Consider the following 24,582-nt stretch of genomic DNA (forward strand, 5'->3'; position numbering starts at 1 on the left):
TTTGTTTTCCATGTATCAATGATTTATTTGAAGAATCCCAGGCAAAAGACAGCTATCTGCTTCATAGAAACAAAAATCAGATTAAAAACAGGTACAAAACCAGAACACTTACACTTAATTAAAAAAATAAAATGGTCGCTGGTAATGCTGACAAAACATTTTTCCTCATCCATTTCTGCTCTGTTTTAAACTTACTGACAAACAGAAAAGGATCTCTTACCTGACAACATGAAGTCTGTTTAACATACAGCACCATAATCTGCACGGTGGGGTGGTGTGTGGTTGTTTTTTTTTTTTTTTTTTTTTTTTTTTTTAAAAAAGTCTCTCAATACTTTGCAAGCTAAAGCATATAAAAATGGGATAAAGGCAGGACATCTAGCAGGCCAATCTTTTGATGCAACTTCGCATCAATATATCACTATATACAGAGACCGAGAATAACCAAAGTTATGGCTCAGTAGACAATTACACGTAAGTATTTCAAAACAGGGATCCGTAGTGGATATGTCTTAGTTCAGTGATCTTAAAGGAGGCTTAGATTTGGGAAGAAACTGTTCCGTCATATCCTCTATTTTGTTCTTCTCCACTGTAGCTGCAGATTTGTTCTCTTTATCCTTTTTGTGACTCCTTTTGTGCTGGGATTTAAAGAAAATGCCCAATAAGTTATCCATGTTAAGAGAATACAAAGAAATTAAAAGACTACTTGCACATGTGCAATGCAGTATATAGTGTTCTGAGAAAAAAAGTTGATAGAACTCCCGCAAAAGGTTCCTAACATTGCATTTACTAAAGAGATTTATTGTAGACATCTGCAAGCTCAGCAGCTACTTGTAAGGGATCCATGACAAGTAAACACACCACCCCTCCTACCCGCCCCATGCCAAACCCAAGCCTAATACACCAGGGGTTTATACTGATACATTGGTAAAGCAGGAGGATGAAAAGGAAGGAAGAAAGTAAAAACAAAAAAAACCCCACCAGTGAAGAATCAAGAATGCTAATATTTCTGTCTGGCCCCTAAGAAAATACGCCCCATCCAATTTCAGCTTTTCCATTAACACACATGTGTTAATGTCTAGTAAGGTATGGCGTTTTTTTCCATGCAGGATTATTTGCTGAGGAGTTTTCACTGTCTGTCCAGCTTGTCAGAAATTTGCATTATTTTACCTGCTGTTACTTTAGCTCAAGTTTAGCAAAGCCTATTCTACAGGATTTAAAGAAGTTGTGAGACTACACTAGATGATAGTAGACGACTTTAGACTACAGCACTATTATGGAACAATATTTTTTCTGCACTCTTAAATACACAACTGTGTGTAATATCTGTGGAAGTTACCTGGAAAAAGGGAATGCCACCATTTGCATGGCAGCATATGTTTGTATCCACTGAGAATTTGTCACTAGAAAAGCTTTCACTGGATTCTTGCAACCCTTCCTCCTCTTCCAGCAGGTCCTAAAACAGAAGTTTTTAGAAAAGCATGTTTAATGTCTGAGCTTCCTAGGCAAACGTACTAAGCATGATCAGATCTATAAGAGACATGGCACTTCCATTTTTGAAAAACAGAAATGAAAGAATCTTTAAAATTATTAATGCCTCCTCTTATTTTTCAAGATACTGTTTTTTGTCAAAAAGCTCAGCACATGGGACTTCAAATACCCTGTAAAACACAAAGGCTGAAACAGCTCTGGGGTTCCTGAAAAAACTTCTAAAGATGTGAAATCTTAATTGAAGAGTCTCATTTGCCATTCATGCGCATACCTGATCTGCATTATCCTCCTCCTCCTTTGTCACACTGTCTAGCACAGCATCAAGCTTTAGCTGCTTTTGCCTTAATTGCTCCAGTAGACGTTCCCGGGGTTCTGTTCTCACAAGTGTGACTGGATAGAAGTAGTCTCTTCTCTGTGGAGTGGTCCCTTTAACGAAGATTGTACACTAATGAAAGGGCACTGTTAAACACTTTTAGCAATTACTTTAATTACAGATCCTCTATTTTACGTTAACTCAATAGCGAAATCACGCCTTGCTCAGTCATCATTCTTTCCATGCACCTTAAAAAAAGCTGCTAGTTATATTATGTCCTCAATAACATTCACTTATGAATTCTGCAACTTTGCTCTCCGTAAAACCATTCTGTCCCCGACCTACTTTAAATACCTGTTGGAATATCCACTTTAAGATCCTCTTGCAGGAAACGATTAACCTGAGTCACTCCATGCTGTGCTTCCTCATTAAGTGACAGCTTCTGCTCCAGAAGTGTCTCATGATCAACCTTTATCTCATTAAGAAGGCCATTTAGTACTTTCTCCTCATCAGCCTTTTGTCTGCCAATATGGCCAGCAATTTCAGCTATTGCTCTATCACAGTTTTCTTCATTTTTCTGAAAATAAACAAACAAAAACACCCCAATCAAAAAAACAAGTTAACAGGAAAGTTAAGGTTATGGCCTCTTTTCTAAGATGTGGTGCATGATTAGTGACATGACCTGAAACGAAACAACTGAGAGACCTCAAACTGAGAAGTTTCAGTGCCAATTTTACACTCTTGTTTCGAGAACTATCTTCAGAAGAGACTCAGTTTCTTAGAAAGTACAATCATTTTAGAAAGCTACTCATAAGAATAAAGATGATGCCATCTGGTTCAGATTAGACTCCTCATGCTTCTATGCACAATTCTGCACAGAATTAGGATAATTCAGTGAAAGTGAAAATCCTCCACGCACTAGAAGCTTTATGCATTTGTAGGGGAAATTGGAAACATGTATTTTTAGCCATTCCCACTGGAATGAAAGTCCTGAAGTGTTCAGTAGATACAACAGATACAGGGATGTCTTGAAACTGCAAATGCTTTTATTACTTAAATTTTTCTTCATGAAAGTTAGGAAAAGGTTGGATTTGCCCATTTCATTACCTATTAAAACAAGAAGCGTGGGAAGTAAAGTTGGCAATGGAAGTTAAAAAAAATTAGAGAAAGAAATTCTCAGATATGAGGGCAGAACTCAGATACCCGAAAGGAATGCTTTCTCCTGTAATGTTAATCGGTTTGACCAATAAAGTTGTTTGCATCCTCCAGAATACAATCTGTATTTGATCATTGTGTAGATCTCCCAAGGGCATTACTGGTAGGTAAAGCTTTAGAAATAGAGATATATATAGTACCAAAAAGATGTAAAAAAAAAAAATTTGTAGACAAATTGAAGATAGCTGTGTGGAATTAATCAAGACATCATTTTTTTGAGGTTATTTGCATTTAATATTCAAAGTCTTCCACTTAAATGAAGCTTTCAATTTCCTCTAATTGCATCTATTTAAGCTGAGTAACATGAGTCTGCTGTGATTGAAAAAAACTTGAAAAAATTGTTCAGACTATAAGTGAGAACTTTTTTCCCCTACAAATTCTACTGCAAAGGTCTGTCTCAGAATGTTGTGTTAGCCTACAAACAACTATAGGTACCTTTTGCAAACACTGAAGTTGCTGTTTCTCATCATTGAAAGACGATAGCTGCTGATTGGTAAAGTTGACTATCTGGGCAGTTGCAAATTCACCCCATTTATCAGTATCCTGAGACACATTTTTGAGATTGCCAAGAAGTTGATGACAGTGGTCAGTGGATTCTTCCAGCATCATCTTGTTTTCACCATTTATAATCCTGAGCTCTTGAGAGAAATTATCCAGAGATGCAATAAATTTGCTGTGATTGGAAGTTGTACTGCTGACTAGGTCTGTAGTTTTCCTGCAATAATGTATTTGTAACAGTTCAGAGATTTTGAAAGGTGGATTTTAAACACATTCTACATTTATAAATACTTGAGACCAGAACTAGTGTAGTGCAATTCTGCCAAACCAGTTAATTGTAACATGGTTGCTCTACTTAGTAAATTTACAAATTGCAGCACTCAGAACAGTGGGTTTATTAAACCCCCTACAAAAACCAAACAAACCCCACAAACTAAAAACCAACTTTGACAAGACCTTAGATATTCATTCTGCAACTGAATGAAGCATGCTGCAAAGGATACGCTATTATACTTCAAGCTAAGCCTTTATGGTATGAAGTTCTGAAGTCCAGCCATACTGAGGGCCACACATCAGCATATTTATCCCAAAACCATGGTCTCTTATCTGCAATATGCTCAAGAGGCAAGTTTAAGGAAAAGCCTTGTAGAGCTACCTTTTACTCTGGGGAAAGGTGAGCTACCATCTACATTCTGTGACAGGACTCAGCTCTAACATACAGGTCTTGTCCAGAAGACTTTATAAGCATATAAATATGAAGAGCAGCTATTTTTGCAGTCGTCTTCATACATAGTTTTATCTTGCATCAGTATACACCAAAATTAATCTGCTCCTTACAGGTGAACATTTTCTTGCACAGCAGTGATGGTGGTCTTCAAGCTTCCATTTTTTGCAAGTACATTAGTTAAGTTCTTCTGAGTCTCCTGAGCAAACAGGTCAAGCTGGCTTTGCAGTGAGGACATTAATTCAGCTGCGCTCTGTTAAGAAAAATGTCTTATATTTCACAGTTCAACTTTTTTTAACATTCTTAAAGGTACTTGAACGCCTTTATTGAAGATGTAGCAAATAAAAGAGCTTTGTCATTCTAAAGGTGAAGGTGCTATTTTTGTGTAGAGAAGATACAGACACTTTGCTTTTGGAGATATATGTGAAGGCATATATACTGGACATGATCAGAGCAAAGGTAAATTGTTATCTTCCTACATAAGGCTTCTTAAAGCAGCCCAAAGGCTGAAAAGAATTAGGATTATCAAGTTACTGTCCTAACATGTCTTCTGAAGCAAGTACAACGGTTTACTGCTACAAAGAGTTTAAATCAAAGCAAACAATCACATTTGGTGTTAGGATTTCTTCTTACTCTAAGAATACCTTTGTATGTGCCAGCTTCATCATTTCCACTTCCTCTCTTAAATTCTCACAATCATTCTGAAGCTGAGCAAAAACATTGGCTGTTTCTTCCCGTAATTTTTTCAGAGTGAGAGAAAGATCTCCAAAGAAGGTATCCATTTCCTTTTTATGACCCTCCATCTTTGAAAAAAGTTATAAATAAAGTTAGACATTTGTCTTTAGGTAAGAACTGGGTACATTGCCTTAGCATAATTTATAGAGAAACAAACTCGACCCCAAGGAAATAGTCACAGGCACTAATAAAATATTGTGCATAAAAGGTCTAAAACAGCACTTGGAGCAATCTGAACTCACAGACTGGAACTTGGTGTGGGCTTTTCCAAATGCAAAATTTGGCATGAGGTACACAAAACAGGAAGACACAGACAAGATACTTGGTTAAGACAAGAACAAGAAGCAAGAACTGGTAAGCCATGGACTATTTGCTGCTGAAGTCTGAAAACCAATAAAAAGCCTCCAGACAATGGCGGTTGGTTTCACGAGGTTTAATTGACAGAAGGGGGAAATTTTTCAGTCAGAGCAACAGGTCACCAGGAACAAAGATTTGGTTTTGACAAAATGGAGAAAAAGGAATGGGAGACTGAGGCTGCAGTCCTCTATAAACAACATGAGATAGACTAGAACTCAAAATTGAAGCAGAGTTGGGGTTCCCCCCCCCCCCCCCCCCAAAGTGCAGAACTGTCTGCACTTATGGTTGTTGTTAACAAGATACAGCATCACATTCCCCAGGAACCAAAGTGACTACAGAAGTAGTTCGGTGTGGCAGCAGGAGAAACTGGGAGTGATAAGACTTTTCTAAGTTGGTTATTTTAGATTTCTAGAATACAGGAGAGACTATATTACGGAAATGATCAAACATTTGTTACATATAGCTTTAAGTATCCATGTTTTACCATTCTTATGTGGTATTTAGGCGAGCAGTTGTGCCAATACAGGTAACAAGTAAAACACCACACTCAGAAGTGGAAAAGAAGTCTGAAAGAAAGAACTAAAAGGTGGAACTCATGGGACAGAATAAAGAAGAAAAGGCCAGGCCAGAAGTGGAAACAGTCTGACACACTGCAGAAAAACCACCGAAGGGTAATCTGTAAATTAAATAAAATAGAAGAGCACAGGGTAAGAGACAGGTTATGTGCATTACCTTCTCAGCCACAGCAGAATATTTCTTCATGTTACTCTGAAACTGACAGTTTAACCCCAAGACAAATTCTACCATAGGTGTCAAACTATTTAATGCTCTTCCTAATCCAGATGTATGTTCCTCCTAGGAACAGCAGTAAAAAAAAGAAAAAGCAAAAGTAAACTAGGATATCACTCTTCCTTCATCTAGATTTGTAAGAAGCTATCTATACACATATCCATATACTCTGCTATTACAGTATTTGCTATACAGTACATTAGTTTGTGGTGGTGACACGGAAGGGGAAACGGGGAGGGACACAATCACAGCCAAGTGCTGAAGCAGAGACAGGTAGAGAACATCAGAAAAAACCTGTACAATATTTACAGAACCCCTCCTTTTTGACCAAGAAGAGTTTCATATATTTAAGTGACATAAGAGTATGTAAATTTACTAACAATTAATCTCAGCAGCTCAGCTTTACAATCAAGTGACAGATTCTCATGTTGTGTTATTTTTTCAGACACGTGAGAAACTTCAGTAGACACCAATTCTTTAACAGAGGCAAAAGATGCTGATATGACTGATGCAAGAGTATCAGCTGCTGAGGAACTGGTACAGAGCAGGTCACCTACAAAAGAAATCAAGAAGCATTACAGTATTTTTTTTTAAAGTCCTACTGTAAGACAGGAACTCCTTTTATTGCTCATCTCCTTATTGACTCTTACAGCACAAAAAGGCTGTTGATCATCCCAGATACTTTATTACTGGTGCAACTGTAATCATTACATTCCTTAAAATAAAGCCTCTTCCACTTACTAGAACAGATCTGTTTTAGGAAATGGTCCTTTGGTACTCTTACTATTCCAAAAATTCAGGATGACATACTGATACAGGTATTACACTTACCTATAAAACTTGTGTAAGATGTCAACATCTCTTGCTGCTTCAAACTGTTTTCACTAATTGAATCTTGTATTTTGTTGAACAAAACATTCATTTGTCCTGAAAATGTATTTTGTACGATAGCATTGTGTTGATCAACAGCCTTCTTACGGTCCAGTTTCGCATGGAGTCCAGATACATCTTTTGTAGTTTCTTCAACTGTACCAAGTAACTACAATTTTTTAAAGTTATTTTAGTCAGACTTTGGACAAGAAGTCAACCATATATTATATAAAGCAAAGCAACTGTAGTTCTGGTTTGAAGGAGAAGTTATGTCCCTAGAAAGACAGGTATTTCCCTTTATATCAAATTACAACTGTTCTTAATCCCAGTGTTATGTCATTTATAGTGTTAGAACATAGAAAGAAGGTACCTACTAGAGGCCATTTGTTCTGACTTTGAAATTAAAGCATTAATAAAGGACACCCTCAGTATTTAAGGAGTTAAGATATAGTTTATCACAGAATACCAACCGAAAAAAAATTCCTGACCACTTCAACTTTTTCTGAAAGATTTGACAGTAAATGTATTCTTTAATAGGACTAAAGCAAGAGGTTTCCAGTACTATATCTGTGATAAATAATTTAGAATTTGAATGTATAGCAGGTTCTTGGTTTTGTAGTCAGTGTAAATTTCTATACCCAATTCTCCCAAACACTCCACAAGCCCACATGCAAAAAACTAGGCAACCCCTCCCAACCTTACAGGAATCTGAGTAGAAAGAAATTTTCATGTTGACTAAAGATACAAGTTTCATCACTTTGCAGTTTAAATAGCAGGACACACTCACTCTCTCTATCTCAAGTCTGTTTCAATAATTATGACCAATCTACAAATGCATCAAGACTATACCCCAAAATATAGAGATGACAGGGCAACAGTTTCCACTATTCAGTGAGCGTAAATTACTGCACACATCTCTGCAAACCTTTTTGCAATTTTTCTACTGCGGTTATATGTAACTTACTCTTTTGTAAAGAGAACTACTTATTCTACAAAACAACTCATGACAATAGATACTACAAAGTACTGGAACTGTGCTGACAAACTGGCCTGAAAGAAAGGTAGTTCCAGACCAACCAGCATATTTAGCAGTCAACTGTCAATATTACCACAGAGAAAGTCCTGCAATCTAGATAGCTTTTCATCATAATATAGAGAAAGCTAATCTTTCTCTAGTTTTCCATCTTAAATTCAAGTTTTGTCACACTAGCATCACACTTTAGCAACAATTATTTCCTTGAACAGCCCATTAAACTCCTAAACACGGGAAGCTACTGTTACAGTTAGGTGCAAGAACTGTGACAACCTCGGTAGCTGTGCCATGAAGTTTTTTTTCAGTGTTTTCCAAAACTGAAACCACATATTCTTCTTCAGCCAGATGAACCTTGGTTTCTTGCAGATCTTTTTGTGTTTCTTCCAGTTCTTTCTCCTTGATTTGCAGATCTGTTTTACACCGTTCAAGTTCATTTCTACTAACTGTGAATAGTTCAGTGATCTAAAGAGGAAGACAAACATAGTCTAACACAACACTGCTTTTTGTAAGTACAACAGTCCCACTTCACATCTCTCAAATTATGCCACAATACCAGAAGGCAAGTTGTCACCTACCAATGTAGTTTTAGCTGTAAGGCTCAGAGGTCTTAAACCTAGACTATAGATTTGTATAGTCTCCATAACCACTGAAAGTATCACAATCCAACATAATTTTCACTGTAATAATCCCTTGCTTCCCCCACTCAAACCAGAAGACTAAACAATTGCTACAGCACAAGGAAAAAAATGCCACTAAACAAATGTGAGCAGATAGAATGAAGAAGTCAGTAAAGCTGATGACACAGAGTAGTTACATATTCCAGCAAATTGATATCTGCATTTCAAGAGGAAGCTCCCATTTTCTGTATGATTTTTTTAATGGGAGCTCATCACCATGTCCTCTCCCCTCATTCTTTGCTCCTAAGCAGATATCTGTCAACTGAGATGATACCATTTTACAAGCAGATTTTTGCTAAAAACCTAAAGCAAATGAAAGATTAAAGCTGTATTAATGTCAACAGCTTTAAAAAATTGCATCCCACAACTTCATATGTGATATGTCAACTTCCTGACTTCAAGGATTAGGAAGCTTCCACTCTTGACTAATTAGGAAACTTTAAGAACAAAAACTCTTTAGACTGTTATTCGCTTAAACTTTTTTCCTCCTTCCCCACAGATTTCTTTAATTTTTTGGCATATTTAAGCCACAGTTGAGAAACATAGCTTACTCTTTTCACTTCTTCCTCCATGATGTTGATTTTGTCAATATACTCTGCGATTTGTTCTTCCTGAACCGTCAGCTTTCCATTAAGGGCTCTCAAGTAAGGATTAAAACAAACAAATTAGTCAAGAGCTGATTTCAAGATTATCTACTGCTTTTTATACTACGTGTTTAGTAATTTTGAAAAAGAAGTACTGCTAACTTCTGTACGAGAAGCAGGTAGCTTTCACTTATTGCAGAAAGGATTTAAGGCAATTTTTCACTGTAATCTTTCTATGTAAACTAGCCCTCTTACACAGCAAAGTAAACTATATGAAGCTTGCTCTCCTATATGACCTTCTACTGAAAGAAAGGCTGCATGGTGTAAATCTGCAACCTGGCTACACTTATGGTAGGTTCCACATATAAATAAAATCCTCAGTGTAGACCTAGTCTTTAGGCTTCTCTGTGTGTAATAATTACTTTCTAAAGAACAAGTTGACCAAATTCTCCCGACTATATTTAATATTCTGGTGTGAAAACAGATCTGAAAGCACTTCTGTATAAGGATAGGTACCAGTATCTGAGATTTTTTTTGTTAGTAATTTTAGAGAAATTTTGAAGACATACTCATAATTTTCAAGGGAGATATAGACTCCATTTTTTTCTCGTGCAGCAGCAAGGTCTCGCTTCAGACGCTCAATTTCTTCAGTATATTCCTGTATAAAGAAACAATCACACATAAACATGAAAATTTCTACTTTGCTTTCAAGATTTAGCTTAACAGATAATTCACAAAGATAGTGCTCTATGGAAGTCTCACATAAGCACAGAAGCAAAGCACTTCACTTCTGTTCCAAGTAAGTTCAGTACAGCACCATTTTAATTCATACCCTTGGATATATGTAGAGCATTGAAACATCCCATTTGAATCATACTTGGTTGCATATAACAGCTTAGAACAGGAATCGCAGCTTCTTTAGTAGCAGTCAGCCACTTTTATATTGGCTTTTCATTTATACTTACTGACATATTCACTTTAATTCAGGCACTTTCTAGGGAATGAATCTGCTAATACAGCAAGTCCAGAAATATCCAGTGTCATTTAGTGGCTCTCCACTAACTTGTAAAGAGGTAATCCATACACAGAGTCATAGCCAGTAGCAAGTCCCTCTCTATTCAGCTTTAGTCTTAACAATAGTTTCAGTATCTGGAAAGAGACTTAATGCTGTACCGGTAGAGCAGCTTAGTTTGGAGGCATCAGTTCAGTGATTAAAATCACCACAGAAATGCACTGCTTCTAGATATAGCTTCGCCTAAACTTCATAATTCCTGCATAGCAAAAACTATATTAACAGAATCAAACTTAACCTGTCAGTTAGTTTGTGAAGATCTATGTCTATCTTACCTTAATAAGAGCTTTTTTTGTTAGCTTCTGATTAACTTCAGGCTTGTTCATTATGTTCTTTGCTCTGTGGGCATATTCCAGTGTACTCAACGTTTCCTATGGTAAACAGATGTAACGCTAGGTCAAACTGAGGAGTTAACTCATATTTTTGTATCATTAGCAAAATATAATATCTATTTTAGGACTAGATCTTCAGACTTAAATTTACCTCAAGATTTATAGATGCAGGAGAAACTGTGGCAATTATTGATGTTTTTGTTCGTCCTCCAAGAGAGTCTTGAAGGATTCTTGTGAGTTTAGATTCCCTGTATGGAATATGTGGGGCTCTTTCTACTAGAGCAGTAATAACTCTTCCTAGTGTCAGGAGAGACTGGTTGATATTTCCAGCTTCACGAGCCCTTTTGTCAACTGCCCCAGATCGACCAATGTTTTCACTTCCTGCAAGATCAACCTGAAAGACATGAGGAAGGACATGCTTCTGTCTCAAATAACCCTGAAGAACACTTGCCCCATAGTGTCACAGAATGCAACACACAAACTAGCTTAGGAGTTGTTCAGGAGACATTGGGGTGACAAATGGGAATGACATTTCTCAGAGTGACAAATATAGTTCATATCACTTTATGAACAAAAATGTTTTTACCCCTTATTGGAAAAAAACAGCCTTAGACTCTCAAGAGAATGAGGTCAGATTATTCTAGTTTGTTAGTTCAAGAATGTCATCAATGACATTTAGTTCAAATACTCACCAAGTTTAGCTTCCCAATTTTAACAAGTTCTTCTCCATCTACAGTCGTTTCTTTCATATGGATGGTAATTGAAAACACAGAATGGGAACGGCTATAAAAGAATTCAGTTTCAGACAGACATCCCATTAAAGCCAAATGATCTGCTTGCTACATGACACTGCTGCAAGTTAGGCATCCGTGCTTTTTTTACGGAATACATTTGGCCCATTAATTGCGACTTACACATTTTCAATACGCAGTTACTCTACCAAGTATATTTTTGTGTGTATACATATGAATACAGTACTTAAAAACAGTGATGAAGCAATTGGATGACATTTGCCTCATCCAGTTCTGGTAAATTTTATCTTATTTCAAGCAAAATCAAGAGAAACACTTCGGGTTTGTTTACATTTGTGTGTTCTCAATTCAGACATGTCAAGAAAACTGGCTTGTATATTTTTTTAGTCAATGCACTAAGAAAAGTTTTACAGAACGCGAGATTAAGAAATTTAGTTTTCTTTATTCAGGCTAAGAAAATCAGCAAGTAGCTGAATCCAATTTTAAAAATTTAAAAGTTAAATTCAGTTTTCATTCAAAACAGTAGTACAGCTTTAGATTATTTTAGCTTGAGCTTATTCCTTTAATAGGAAGCTGACACATATAGAAAACCATAGATGTCCAACTATACCAGTTTGACCATGCGTAAAACAGTTCAGGCAGAACAAATTCTCTAAATTCCCTGTAATTTCAGATTAAATTAGTTCTGTCTTCTAATCTGCCGTAGCCAAATACCAATTTCCTTGCACCAGCAGACAGGTGTGCTCAGTATATCTTTCATTTTAAATACGACTTGGGCAGGGTGTTCATTGCTTATTGCAACACTGGTTCACTACTTGTTAGGTGACAAACATCACATCTGCAGCTCAAGAATGAGAAGTCAGTAATAAACAATGATATTTTTACCAAGGTGTCTCTACTAGATTCTGACTACAAGCTGCAATCATGTGAAGTAACCTACATTGCCATACAAAAAAAACCCCTCAACCTTATCCCCAACTTCCACAATCCAGTTAGCAAGTTTTCAGAAGCTGGGGTTTGAAAAGAGGGTCTTGTGTTGACCTGTAAAAAAACCAGATCTTAGCACTATTTCGAAATTCCAACTTGAGTAACAAATCCTAATATACTATTTTCTACTACTGGTGAGGAGAGGAAAGGATACTTGAGACTCTTACACCAAGTTTTTATTACTAAACAGGACTGGCACAAAAAAAAAACCACCCATAACAGCTAGAAGAAAGAAAACCCACCTCTCTAACACTTGTATATCAGCCAAACATCTTCCAAACCTGAAAGGACTACAGCCTTCTTTTTGAAGATGTACAGTATCTACTGCAGAGAATATTTATGTCATGCTAGTACATACAATGTACGGTTACATATCTTTCAGACTTCGGTCTTTTGTTTCCGTAGGCATAGAAAGCTTTGAAAAAGTTTACTCCTTATCTTTGAGTTATAATTAAATCTCAATATTCTAGATGCCAGATTAAGAACATTTTGCTACTTATATCTCAGCTAGAGTTAGATGGAATACCAGAGCTACTGTTCCAACTTGACACTGAATATTAACAAGGGACATATTCATAACAAGGCATGCAAACTCTACACAAAGGGGAAGCTTATGTAAAAAAGTCATGCAGAGAGAAACAGCTGCTCATATTTAAGATGAGAAGCATTCAGTTTTATAAAGCCCCTTCATACACCTATTAGAACCATCCCACAGGATGTGATGAGGGGGAAGTTCTAACTAGGGCTTTCTAATCCACATTTGGCAATCTGAGCTGTGATACACAATCTCAAGATCATGCCAGGTATGCACATCTTTTACTTCTTCAGCAAGATCCTGTTTAATAAAACAAGAACAAATCAAAGTTTCTGAAATGGGGAAGATTTGTACCTGGAATATGCATTCATGTAAGTAGCTGCAGTCGTTCTTTTTGCTGCACCCCTTTCCAGGATTTGGTAGACTTCATTTTTGTTGTGTACAGTTATTTCTTCCAAGCCTTTAATAATTACACCCCTCTGTCAGAAAATAATGCATGCTTATTATACATCTCAACAATCCTGAGAGCCTTAAAGTAACAAATTTTGGAAGACAGCACTAACCTTGTTTCGAGGGTCATCAAACATCTGTAGTCTTTCTCCAACATCAGGAGTAGGATTCAGAAGATCAAAAAGCTCTTCATTATAGATTTCCAAAAGAGAGACTTTCACTGAAAATTCAGTACCGTTCTCTGTGAGTTTTTCAAATATTTGATGCAACGTACGGGGTATTATACCCGCTAGTGGATCCTATAAATTAAAGTGAAGTGTTTAATACATAAATGTACTGAAAGAGATTTGGGGGTGGAGGGTGGAATGTCAGCTAAATAGTCTGATTTGATATACGTAGGAATACCTTGGACAAAGATCATCTTCCATATGATCCATATGGAAGATGATCTATATGACTGCCAAGACCTGTATGCACGCATTAAAGACAAAGTTTTGATTTTCATATAAATGAATGAGACCATTTGTTAATTTACAAACATTTAAGAAAAGCCAGCGTCAGGATTTGAAAGGCGTCGACTTTAGTTTTTCTTAGCCTTCTGCAATTTCTAGCTTTGAACTACAGTACAAACAAGAGAAACCCCAGGAGTGAAAGTATACCTCTTCCCAAGTATATTCCTCATTGGGTGACCGCTCCCCTTCCATTGTGAAGGTCTTACCAGTACCAGTTTGGCCATAACTGAGAATAAAAAACATTAAAATGTAAACATGAAACTAAAATTCAAATAGAATTTCCTAATAATAATTACTAGTTTACTTACGCAAACACTGTACAGTTGTAGCCCATAATAACTTCATCCAAAATGGGACACACAACACTCCGGTATACATCTATCTGCTTTGCCTGAGCTCCAAAAACCTGGTGAAGCAAAGACAACACATCCCATTTATCTGTAATGGATAGCATCACACAGTAATCAGGCCACATTGGAGAAGTGTGCTAGCTTGTTTTTAGAAGTCCCCAACTTGATAAACAGTTACCATATCAAATGTGTAAGTCTTTCTTGATGTCTTATCTGTCACTCCTCCAGTGCGGACACTAACTTCCTTTCTGGCTTGGTCGCAGTCTACAACAGCATAGGAGCTTGCTTTACGTTCTGAGGCATTAAACGGCCTAAAAAGAGAAGAGTTAAGAATATCAGATTGATATCATCACTAACAAGAACATAAACCAACAAAGCAATATCATCACTCAGTTTTAAGAATACAGAATAGTATAACTGGGTAAAAGGGACATAAAACTTTTAATTTGTTCAATAATTGTTTAAGTATCTATAGCTTTTTGTTTGTTTACATATGTGTTTTTTAAGAAGCCCATAAATACTTTTAAGATCATTAGAGGTGCACACAACTAACTTGCATTAGAAAATGCTGTTTGATTCTGGAGCAGGGGGTTGGTAGTGGTATGGAAGATTAGACATACTGAATAGTTGTATAAATAAGAACTTTCAAAAAAGGAAACCTATACATGAAAGTTAAAGCAATAGTGAATCAAATAACTTTACAAATTTCCTTTTTTATTTTTCATTTATACAAGCAATGAAGCCTACATCTCCCACTGATGGCACAACACACTAAAGCACCAGAAATACTAACAGACCCTACTAATGGCAGAACAGTGGACAGCAATATCAAAACCTTTATAATGCTGATGCATTTGATCAGTATTTGTGAATTATGAACAAAATTTAATAAGATGAATAAGACGACAGATTTTTTTGGGGGGAAAAAGTCCACATTACTTAAAACTCAATCAGAGTAAAAAAAGGTAAGTCTAATAGGGGTATAATAAAAGTTTAGAAACTTGATGGGGAGCATTTTGTTTCATCACTAAGTTCATTTAAACATGGTGCACACAATTTTCCTTGAAGGGGTGTTTGAAACAGTTCCTCCCAAAAAGCATGTAAATGACCATGGGCAGAAAACTAGAAGTATGAAAAGGTATTACTCATTTAGTAGTGCTACTGCACTGAATGCCTATGCCCCCTGTATAGTTGACCTGAACTGCCAAACCAAAAATAGAACTTCTACAACCTTAGTAATCTTAAAAATATTTTGACACTAGAGACACTTCAGATGCTGTCTCTTTAAATTAGGATAAAAAAACAAAACAACACACCAAGAAAACAAAACCACAAGTGCATGGCACCTCGAGTTTTCTGACCCTTGTCCCTAACATTTCTTCCTCAACATAGCACTGAGGCCAAACTCTTAGATTCTAAACAGACCACTAGACACTTTGGTGCAAGGCCGACCAGTGGCAACAGACGATCACTAAAACCTTGTCACAGGGGTAAGTTACAGCTTCGGTTTTGTGACTTAAAATAGTAGGAGGCTGAACAATGAATATATTCTGCTCTGTAATGATACGCCAGTGAAGCAGTCAAATGCAGAAGCCTTATGGTATGATAGCCCAAAACTGCGAGATGAGAGGAACAATAGCTAGCCTAGAGCATACATGCAGATCATTGCCAAGCACCACTCAACAAGCAGCAACCTGGTATGCCACAGGAACAGTTGGTCACAGGTTCATCCCCTTAGGGATGAAGCGTACTAACATGCATGTTAACAATGCTAATGCATGCATTTTGAATTTCCAAATTAATGTTTTACCAAAGCATAGTGAATAGGTTGCTTGAAAAGGTTTTTGATAAGCTCAGATAGATCAGGTTTTGGAAGCAAATTAATACAATTGCATCTAGCTATGTATCTGTATGATAAGTAGAACCTGACTGATGCAGAAGAAAAAGGAAAGGTGGAAGGGACATCTACTCAACACACTGAAGCTCTATTAAAAAAGAAAAGCTGTACAACAGGCAAAAAGCAAGAGTGAGGTAGAAAGTTTTTAGGGGTTAGATGAAATCATGACATTGGACTTAGTCTATGAGTTGCAACAAAAGCAAAACACTACACCATGGACAATCCTGATGCTACTGTCACATTAAGCATTATATTTCATTAAAATATATGCTGATACTTAGTGAGGTCATTCAAGAAGAATTGAGACTAATTAGATGAGAAAGAATATGACTGATCTTGACAGTGTTTCAAACTCAATTGCTTCAGTAAAGTTATTCTTTTGCAATAGCATTGATTTACATCAACACTTTCACCAATCCCATAACATCTGTTTCAGCAGCTTTTTAGTTATGTTGCAAAAATAAGAGAAAAGCACTTTTAATTTCTATCTTCATTATGCATCTGTAAAAGCAGAACTTCCAAATTGGAGGACATAATGACTGCAAAAGGCATTAATAACAATATGTAAGCTAACAATTGCAGTTATGGCACAAACCAAAAAAAATCTTCCAAAGGTATTTTGAACATTATTTTTAACATTAGTAGTATTACAGTTTTAACAAGGAATACTTTAAGAACATTTAATATCCAGTATCAGTGAGAAAGTCTTTAAGGTCACCTCAAAATTACACAGAGAACCTAATCTTATGGTACATTAAATTTCACAGAATCCCAGGTTGGAAAGGACCTCAGGGATCACCTAGTCCAACCTTTCTAGGAAGAGCGCAGCCTAGACAAGATGGCTCAGCACTCTGTCCAGACGACTCTTGAAAGTGTCCATGTGGCCGAGTCAACCACTTCCCTGGGGAGATTATTGCAATGGGTGACTGTCCTCACTGTGAAAACTTTCCCCTCTTGTGTCCAGTCGGAATCTCAAGATTCAAGAATCACAAGATTCAAGATTCACAAGAGCAACTTGTGTCCATTCCCCCTTGTCCTCTCCATGAGACTCCTTGTAAAAAGGGAGTCTCCATCTTCTTTGTAGCTGCCCCTTCAGTACTGGTACATGGGGATGAGATCCCTTCTGAGCCTCCTTTTCTCAAGGCTGAACAAACCCAGCTCTCCCAGCCTATCCTCGTATGGCAGCTTCCCAGTCCTTTGACCATCTTGGTGGCCCTTCTCTGGACCCCTTCCAGCCTGTCCACATCCTTTTTGTACAGCGGGGACCAGAACTGTACACAGCACTCCAGCTGTGGCCTGAAATTTGTCATATCATACCAAAAAATAAATTCATCTCATCAACCAAGGTGGTTGGTCATCATTACTTAACAAATTGACCTCCATAGCTTTTCATCCATATCTGGGGAGTCTACATCACGGAAGTTATATGAAAGATATACTGAAGTGGGTACAGCAAAAATTTTATTAGCTGTTAAATCGTAGCGGCTTCCCACAGAAGCTGATAGAAGATTAAAAAAATCAGGTTTTTTTCTTGAATATCAGTCATAATAACTGTCATCTAGCTCTAATTAACCTTCCCACATGACTTCACACCGGGCGCGCACAGAATCAAATTAGGAAACGGCAACTTTTCGCCTTTTTAAGCTGTAAGAGATTATTCTCGATTATTCACAGCTCTTCGGCAGCACCATTGACCGCGGCAGGGCTGCGCCACCACAGCGCACACAGGCAACGCCTCAGACAGGCGTTTTAAGCGCGGGTACGAGGGCGGTTTGCACGTAACAGCGGAGTCCGTCGTGCCGCTGGACTGGGAGAAGCGTCACGCAGCTCCCTGCCACCGGGGCCGCCGAGCAGCGCCGCGGGCCTGGGCTGGCCGGGCTCCCCGGGGGGCAACGCAGCAAGCGTCCCGGACCCGAGCCCCGGAGGGACTTCAGAGGAAGGCCCTCACCGGCTCCCCGCAGCGGGCCGGCCTCCGGTGCTGGCCCGGGGCGCCGGGGGGGTGTGTGAGTCGCCGCGCCTACCTGCACCGCACCACCACCTGGATGTTCTTGCCCTTCTCCTCCTTCTTCGCGCCACCACCGCCCTGGAAGCTGAGAGAAGCCATGGCGAGCCTCGGCGCGAGGTGGGGAGAAAGGCGAAAGCCTGACGGTGACCGCGCTGCGCCGGGGCTCAGGCCAACCGCCCGCCGCCCGCCTCAGCCGCACCGCTCTGGCTAGGGGCGCGCGCGCTCCGCCGCCAACTTTAAAGCACGCACCTCCCGCCGTCCCGGCCAATCAGCGCGAGCCGCGCGGGGCACCACGGGAATTTTTCAAATCGTAGCGGTGACGCAAAGGCAGGGCGGAAGCGGCGGTCCGGTTCTGCTCCGGCCCGCGCGCTGAGGGCTGCGGTCCCCGTGTGACAGCGGGTGGCAGGAGAAGGCGGATTCCGCCTTCTGGGACGGCGGCGGGGAGGAGGGTACCTGCATTTGCGTTACGGCCTCTGACCCGATCCCCCACACCGTCGTGACGTTCCGTCTGACGTCGAACTCGAACCTGCTGTGCAGCTATTTTTTGCTATCACTACCGCGCGGACTCACAGGGGGCAGCAGGGAGATCTACTGCCTTCTTTACAGCTGCTGCTGAACATCCGTGCATTTGAAAGCATCCAAACTCATCACCTCAACTACCTTTCTTCAAGATTCACATCATCCTTGTAATCTTTCCTCACCGGTCAAGCCCTCTGGCCATCCTTTCTTCTATCCCCAATGGCTTTCCCGTTAGTCCACATTTTCTTTAAATGCCACGTTCAAAATGAGACGAGAACACCTAGCCAACGCCTGGTGGAGCAGAAGCATTACTTTGCCTGTTTAAAAAATAATACCATACTTCAATTTAGGTAGTGGGGCACAGCGCTCGCTGTTCCCAGCAGGGCGCCCCACCGTCCCCTCGGTCGGTCGGTGATGCCCCACTACAGCTCACCACGCACTTGCATCAGAACTGACAGGCCAGGCAGTTTCTATCCCCCAGCCATGGGCTTCACTGGCCCTGCCTTGGTGAGCTCTGCTCTGGCCCCTCTGCGCACTGGGTGTGCTCTTGCTCAGGCTCGTCTCCAGCACAATTCATCAACACCGCTCTAAATTCTATACCTAACTTTCAATGCGTAGGTATTGCCTGCTCAATTAGTGGGGAAATCCTATGTCAGAATGAAAATCACTATTTAAAAGCTCAGGACGAAGCGGGTGCACCACATCCACCCTCTTATTTTGAAACTAGATCATGTGAATGATACACAAAGTACAAGTTTGCATCCTCTCACCAGCAGCTGAATTTACATCACCCTACTTCCTTGCAAGAGCTTCCTTTGAGACAGTATTAAAAGCTTTGCTAGGTGGAGATCTATGACAGAATAACACATCTTGTGGGTAGAAGGGAAGAAGCAGATGTCTAGTTGCTGAAATTCGGATTACTCGTCTATAATTTTGCAGGTGTTGTCCCCTCCTCTTTTTTTTTTTTTTTTTAAGTTGGCTGATTTGAAACTTACACCTCCTCCATGAGGTCTTAATAACAAATGAATCCTAACCTGTAAGGCTTGCAGTAATTTTTCTGACAGGGACATGAAGCAGCATTGCATTATGCTACCATTTATCTCAAAATTTAGAACAATGTCAGAGCCAACTACACTACGCACGAAGAACAGGATCTAAGAAACACAACACACACATTATTTTTATAGAAAAGGACATGAAGTGTTGGATTTGTAGTCTGCTGTGAGAGGAAATTGATTCAGAAAACATTAACATTCAACAAATTTGTCTGCCATTCTAAATACAGATGATGAGACAGGACAAGAGCTATGAAATCTTTATAGTGATTAATAACAATTTTCATTTCCAGCCTTTCTGAGCAAGTATTTTCTGTTTGCTCCACGTAACACTTTACTACTTGCATGCCACGGAAAACAATACAGTCTTAAAGTATATATAGCATAAAAAATTACATTAAAAACTACTTTGCAAGGACTAAACTTTGTAAGTCAGTAACTGCCAGATGAATTACTGCCCTTCAACATCAATTTTTAACCTTTTGGCCTCAAACACAGAAATTAGACAATGATTCTGTAGAAGTAGTTTATAAAAAACACTTAAAATTTATATGCACAGACAACAAAGGAATCTGTATTTTCTAACAGTGTGAGCTTACCTTTCCAACCAAAATGAGTTTGGTGGGTTGGTATTACTAAGACATGCTATTTGTCTTTCAATGAAACACAAAAAATCACAATAATAAATTTTGTTTCAGTTAAGATTTAAGCAAGTGGGAAAATTAATGTAAGATAAAAGTGATATCCATTGCAAACACATTGAGACCATCCTTATTTTTACTTGCTTTTTGTATATGCGAAGAGCAAAAATAATTTGACCAGACAAATGTGTAGGAACTACTGCTAGACCGAAAAGTCAAATGCAGGTATGCGAATTTACTGAAACTTCACCTTTTGCTCTGTACTCCTTCGTACGGTTCATACAAAAGGCGGCAGCACTGGAACACAAGAAGTCTTTTCTTCCCATTTCTGCCTGTTTGGTCTTTTCTAGTATGAAAGTGTAACTTGCATTAGTCAGAATTCTGCTCAAAATATAAACATGTCTCTCACAAACATAGAAGAAGAGATCATTCAAACCTGCATTTAAACATGGGCAATCTATTGTTGAATCTGCCCAATAGCTACCTTTGCCATAGCAATAAAAATGAGAAAAAAAGAAACAACACTTCTTAGGGTAGTATTCACAGTGGTTGGGAGAATGACCTTTAATAAGGCACATACATTATCTGTGACACGTAAGTTTTTTTTTTTTTTTAGAGAGAGAAAAACATTCCAGAAAATCATATAATAACACACAAAACTGCCAATGTAATGATTTCAGTAGACATTACTAATCCCCCCTTGTTGATCAAAAAGGACAATTCTTCACTAAAGCTTCCTACCAAGAATTCATTGTATTATAGTGATATTTGTAAAGAATGCATGTCTCAAAAAAAAAAAAACCCAACCCAGTGTTTTCCTAGGATTTATAGCAGATGACCTGGGTAATTATAGATATGGAGGTCTGACATACAGTAAATTTGTTGACACTAAACATGATTAGCTAAGAATTAAGAAAGGTTGTAATAATGGAGAGATATAATTAACACAAATTATAAGTTTGGGTGAGACTTCTTCAAGGATTAGTAACACCTGTTTTGATTACCAACATGTTACACAGTGTATGAGCTGTATGGAACATACACAGAGTTTAACATTGTTTAATATTATCAATGACATAGGAAAAATTTACTGATTAATTGCATATTCACATTAAAGGGGAGATGACCTGCACCTCAGATAAACATAAAGCAATTTCTAGCCTTTGAACAGCCTGTCCAGTTGGCCAGTAATATTATAAACTCTGTGTTGTCTATGTACAGAAAGTTAAACAATAAGGACTTACACACACACATACTGTACTGGTACATTCTCAGCTGAGGACAGGGTTCTCCTTCAGTCAAAATAACAGAATAATTATTGTACTGTTAAAAATATGCAATAACTACCTTATTGTTAAAAATTAAGGACCCAATGCATATATAACATGATTAAAACCAAAATTGTTTTCCACCAGCCAGGAAGAATACACTGGATAATGAATCTCTCTTTTTCTGCATGTGTGCCAGATCGCTGTCTGACACAGACACAGATGGTAGCACTTTTACATCTTTCTATAGTAATAGTCACCATAATAGAAAATTAACACCATATGTAGGGGGGGTGTATGCATTTGTGTAATTAGCTCAGAGTAAAGCTAATAATTTTCCATATGCTTACCTATTTTCAGTTAAGGCATGCAGCTGGATGACATCCTTTACATAAATAATGAATGGGAAAATTGGAAACATATAGACTTGACAGGACCCACTGAAGTCAACATGAAATGTCTCCTTGGTTTCTCATTATCTTTTGACTTCGATATCTTAAAATCTAATTAATTCAGTAGTTTTATACTGAGAGCAGTCAACAGACGATGTTTTTTAATATATGCCTTCTCATGAAATTGCCACTATTTATTTTGGAATGGAAATAACAATCATAAGCTATGCTTTTTTTCAGCCTGAGGCCAGTTTGCTACAAAGCCCTTTTATATACAATTACTATTTGAATTTAATCCAGAATTTTAGCTGGGTGGAAAAATATGCTTCCATTAGAAGCATATCAAGACAGTACTTAAGAGTTTTACTGCCTCTTAGCTTTCAGAAGGAATATAAAATACTGGTTTCATTCTAAATTATTTGTAACCTCCCTACCTGGAGGATTACTTTCCCTGCACCGACCAGTTATGTCACTGATACGTCACGGTAATTTTTGAATAATTTCCACACTTTCTCTAAATATACTCAAGTTCATTTGATCTTTTGGTCAACACCTGTCTTCTCACTAGGGCAGATGAAGAAGGCAGGACTGAAAGCACCAATTGCCTATGAGCAATTAAAGTTTCACGTGGAAGAAATCTGAGTTGCCGGACTACACTGAGAAAGGAATTTTACTGAAAGTCTTTACTTTTGCTGATGGTGTCATACTAAAAATATTTTTAAAACACAGAAAAGATATCTAAAATAGTGGATGAGTGTAATTTTGGCTAGTATAAACTAAACAGAGAGGGGTTAGATTATAAGAACACAATCTGCCCTGAATAAACATCAGTGCCATTGAATAGCCACTAAATAAGCTTACAGCGGCTGAAGTAGGTGTAAAGTACAGTAGGTGTGACCTCTATTGCACACCTCTGCTGCAGTAGTTATGTTAGATGCATGGGAAGGTGTGAGCTTTCATCACCACAGCTACAGAAACAGAAGTGCTTGCTTTAGATGCAACTATTAGCAGACCACCACAGTCTTGCTGGTGCAGTCTTACTTTCCCAGGATCACCGCTTTGTATATCCTAGCCAAGATCTATAGAGAAAGGCAGGATTTATCAGAGCAGCTAAATATACACCAGGCCAGCATTAGCTAAATATATACATTCAGCTACATTAGGCTACCAAACCCTCTGTCAGGACCTGAAAAAGGAATAAACTGCCTGAAACTCTCTATATTTTTATAGCTTTCACCCCTACATGATAACTGATACAACATGCCTACAACTTGTGTTAACAACAAAGCAGCATTTCTACTAAACATGCAATTTAAAAGAGCGACTCCAATTCACAACCTCTTAATCGTCCAGTTGCTTCAGAGAGGGAGGAGATAGATCACGAAGAGGCACTCATCTAGCAGCATGCTTTCTGTGAGGCACAATGGTATTACCCTCTCTGATGCACTGGCAACAGGGTGAAAGTAAGATTTAATATGTCACTATTTATCCTGTCCTCTTTCCCTCTGGCCTGGTCTTGACTTTTACATACACTAGGAAATGGAAAAAACCCAGATTACCTCAAACTAGAATCCCATGAGGACAAAGACACCCTTCATTTTCACAGGAGTTAACATATTGTGTTAAAATTAGGCTCCCACACAGTTCTAAATCCAACCAGTTAATTTAGGTGAAAACTACAAACTGCCTTGCTCCAACCAGGATTAGTTGACTTGAGAGACAGTTCTGTGTCTAAATGGAGGCCAGAAGTGTGGGTGTACTTGATGTAGACGTGAATGTTTTAAAGCGGACAGCTCAGGTACTGGTAAGAGCGTCTCTGTAGCAGCGCAGACCTCAGTGGAAACCAGCAGCTGAACATCTACCCAAATTCCCTGACAGATTTTGTCGACCATATGGAGTAGCGTGCTGCCACTCCTAACAGCTAATTTGACCAAAGCTGACTAGTTTAAACCTACTTCCAATATATCTTCAGTCCCATCTCTGGGTGCAGAAATAACCTGAGCTAACTCATCAGGTCATGTCTTTCTACCTTTCTGTGACTGGAAGAGGGTTCTGTGAACTTCCACCTGTAACATAACATAAAAGGCAAGCACTGGTGAAACTAAAATCAGGCATTAAATATAGCACATTACTTTTTTTTTTCTTTTTAGCTTTGAGAAATATGACATAGGAAAATAGATACTTCTGAAGAAAGTACATTACTAGAACTGCAAACAGTGGGGCTTTGGGGGTGGTTTCATTTTTTCTGCCTAGAAGGGAATTAAAGCAGCCAGGGACAACCACGACTTTCCCACGGGGAAATCTACCCAGAAAACCAAATACACGGAGTTCTAACAGAAGTTCAGCCTCTTCCAGCATTTGCACCTCACACACCCAGTCCTGCAAGAAGAGTCGTGTGCCCGCCGCAGACCCCGGCGCTGCAGACCCCGGCAGCAGCGAGCAGGCCCCCGACGGCGAGCGCCCGCCGGGTAAATTCTCTCCCCAGGGGGAGGGAAGATTTTGACACCCGCTGCCCTGGGAGATCTGAAATCT

At 38.7% G+C, this 24,582-nt stretch overlaps 1 protein-coding gene across 2 annotated transcripts; it reads right to left on the bottom strand.

Moving 5' to 3' along the window:
- Window positions 1-24,043, bottom strand: KIF11 (kinesin family member 11). Of its 2 annotated transcripts, XM_075108191.1 has the most exons (24): window positions 24,006-24,043; window positions 21,635-21,682; window positions 20,641-20,736; window positions 14,452-14,584; window positions 14,232-14,329; window positions 14,071-14,149; window positions 13,525-13,710; window positions 13,316-13,440; window positions 11,380-11,470; window positions 10,839-11,081; window positions 10,631-10,726; window positions 9,853-9,941; window positions 9,251-9,338; window positions 8,296-8,484; window positions 6,951-7,158; window positions 6,500-6,672; window positions 6,063-6,185; window positions 4,883-5,041; window positions 4,352-4,491; window positions 3,452-3,731; window positions 2,156-2,378; window positions 1,760-1,914; window positions 1,337-1,453; window positions 1-635 (listed from the first exon to the last, which is right to left on the bottom strand). In XM_075108191.1, exons 1-24 carry the CDS (start codon window positions 24,026-24,028, stop codon window positions 510-512), a joined length of 3,288 nt encoding a protein of 1,095 aa, XP_074964292.1. In that variant the 5' UTR covers window positions 24,029-24,043; the 3' UTR covers window positions 1-509. The 2 variants fall into 2 exon arrangements, with proteins under 2 accessions (XP_074964292.1, XP_074964293.1); XM_075108192.1 differs by lacking the exons at window positions 20,641-20,736; window positions 21,635-21,682; window positions 24,006-24,043 and adding an exon at window positions 18,192-18,435.
- Between the last annotated feature and the right edge of the window lie 539 nt (window positions 24,044-24,582).

The sequence above is a fragment of the Phalacrocorax aristotelis genome, chromosome 12 (assembly GCF_949628215.1).
Source record: "Phalacrocorax aristotelis chromosome 12, bGulAri2.1, whole genome shotgun sequence".
In the NCBI taxonomy this organism is placed as follows: Eukaryota; Metazoa; Chordata; class Aves; order Suliformes; family Phalacrocoracidae; genus Phalacrocorax; species Phalacrocorax aristotelis.

Bases quoted from the DNA above. Each gene is read 5' to 3' on its own strand.
- KIF11 (XM_075108191.1), bottom strand. From the start codon at position 24,028: ATGGGACTGAAGATATATTGGAA. The intron at 8,485-9,250 runs GTAAGCTATGTT...CTTCCTCTTTAG, and splicing joins TGGAGGAAGAAGTGAAAAGA to ATCACTGAACTATTCACAGT. The intron at 6,673-6,950 runs GTAAGTGTAATA...TTTCTTTTGTAG, and splicing joins ATCTTACACAAGTTTTATAG to GTGACCTGCTCTGTACCAGT.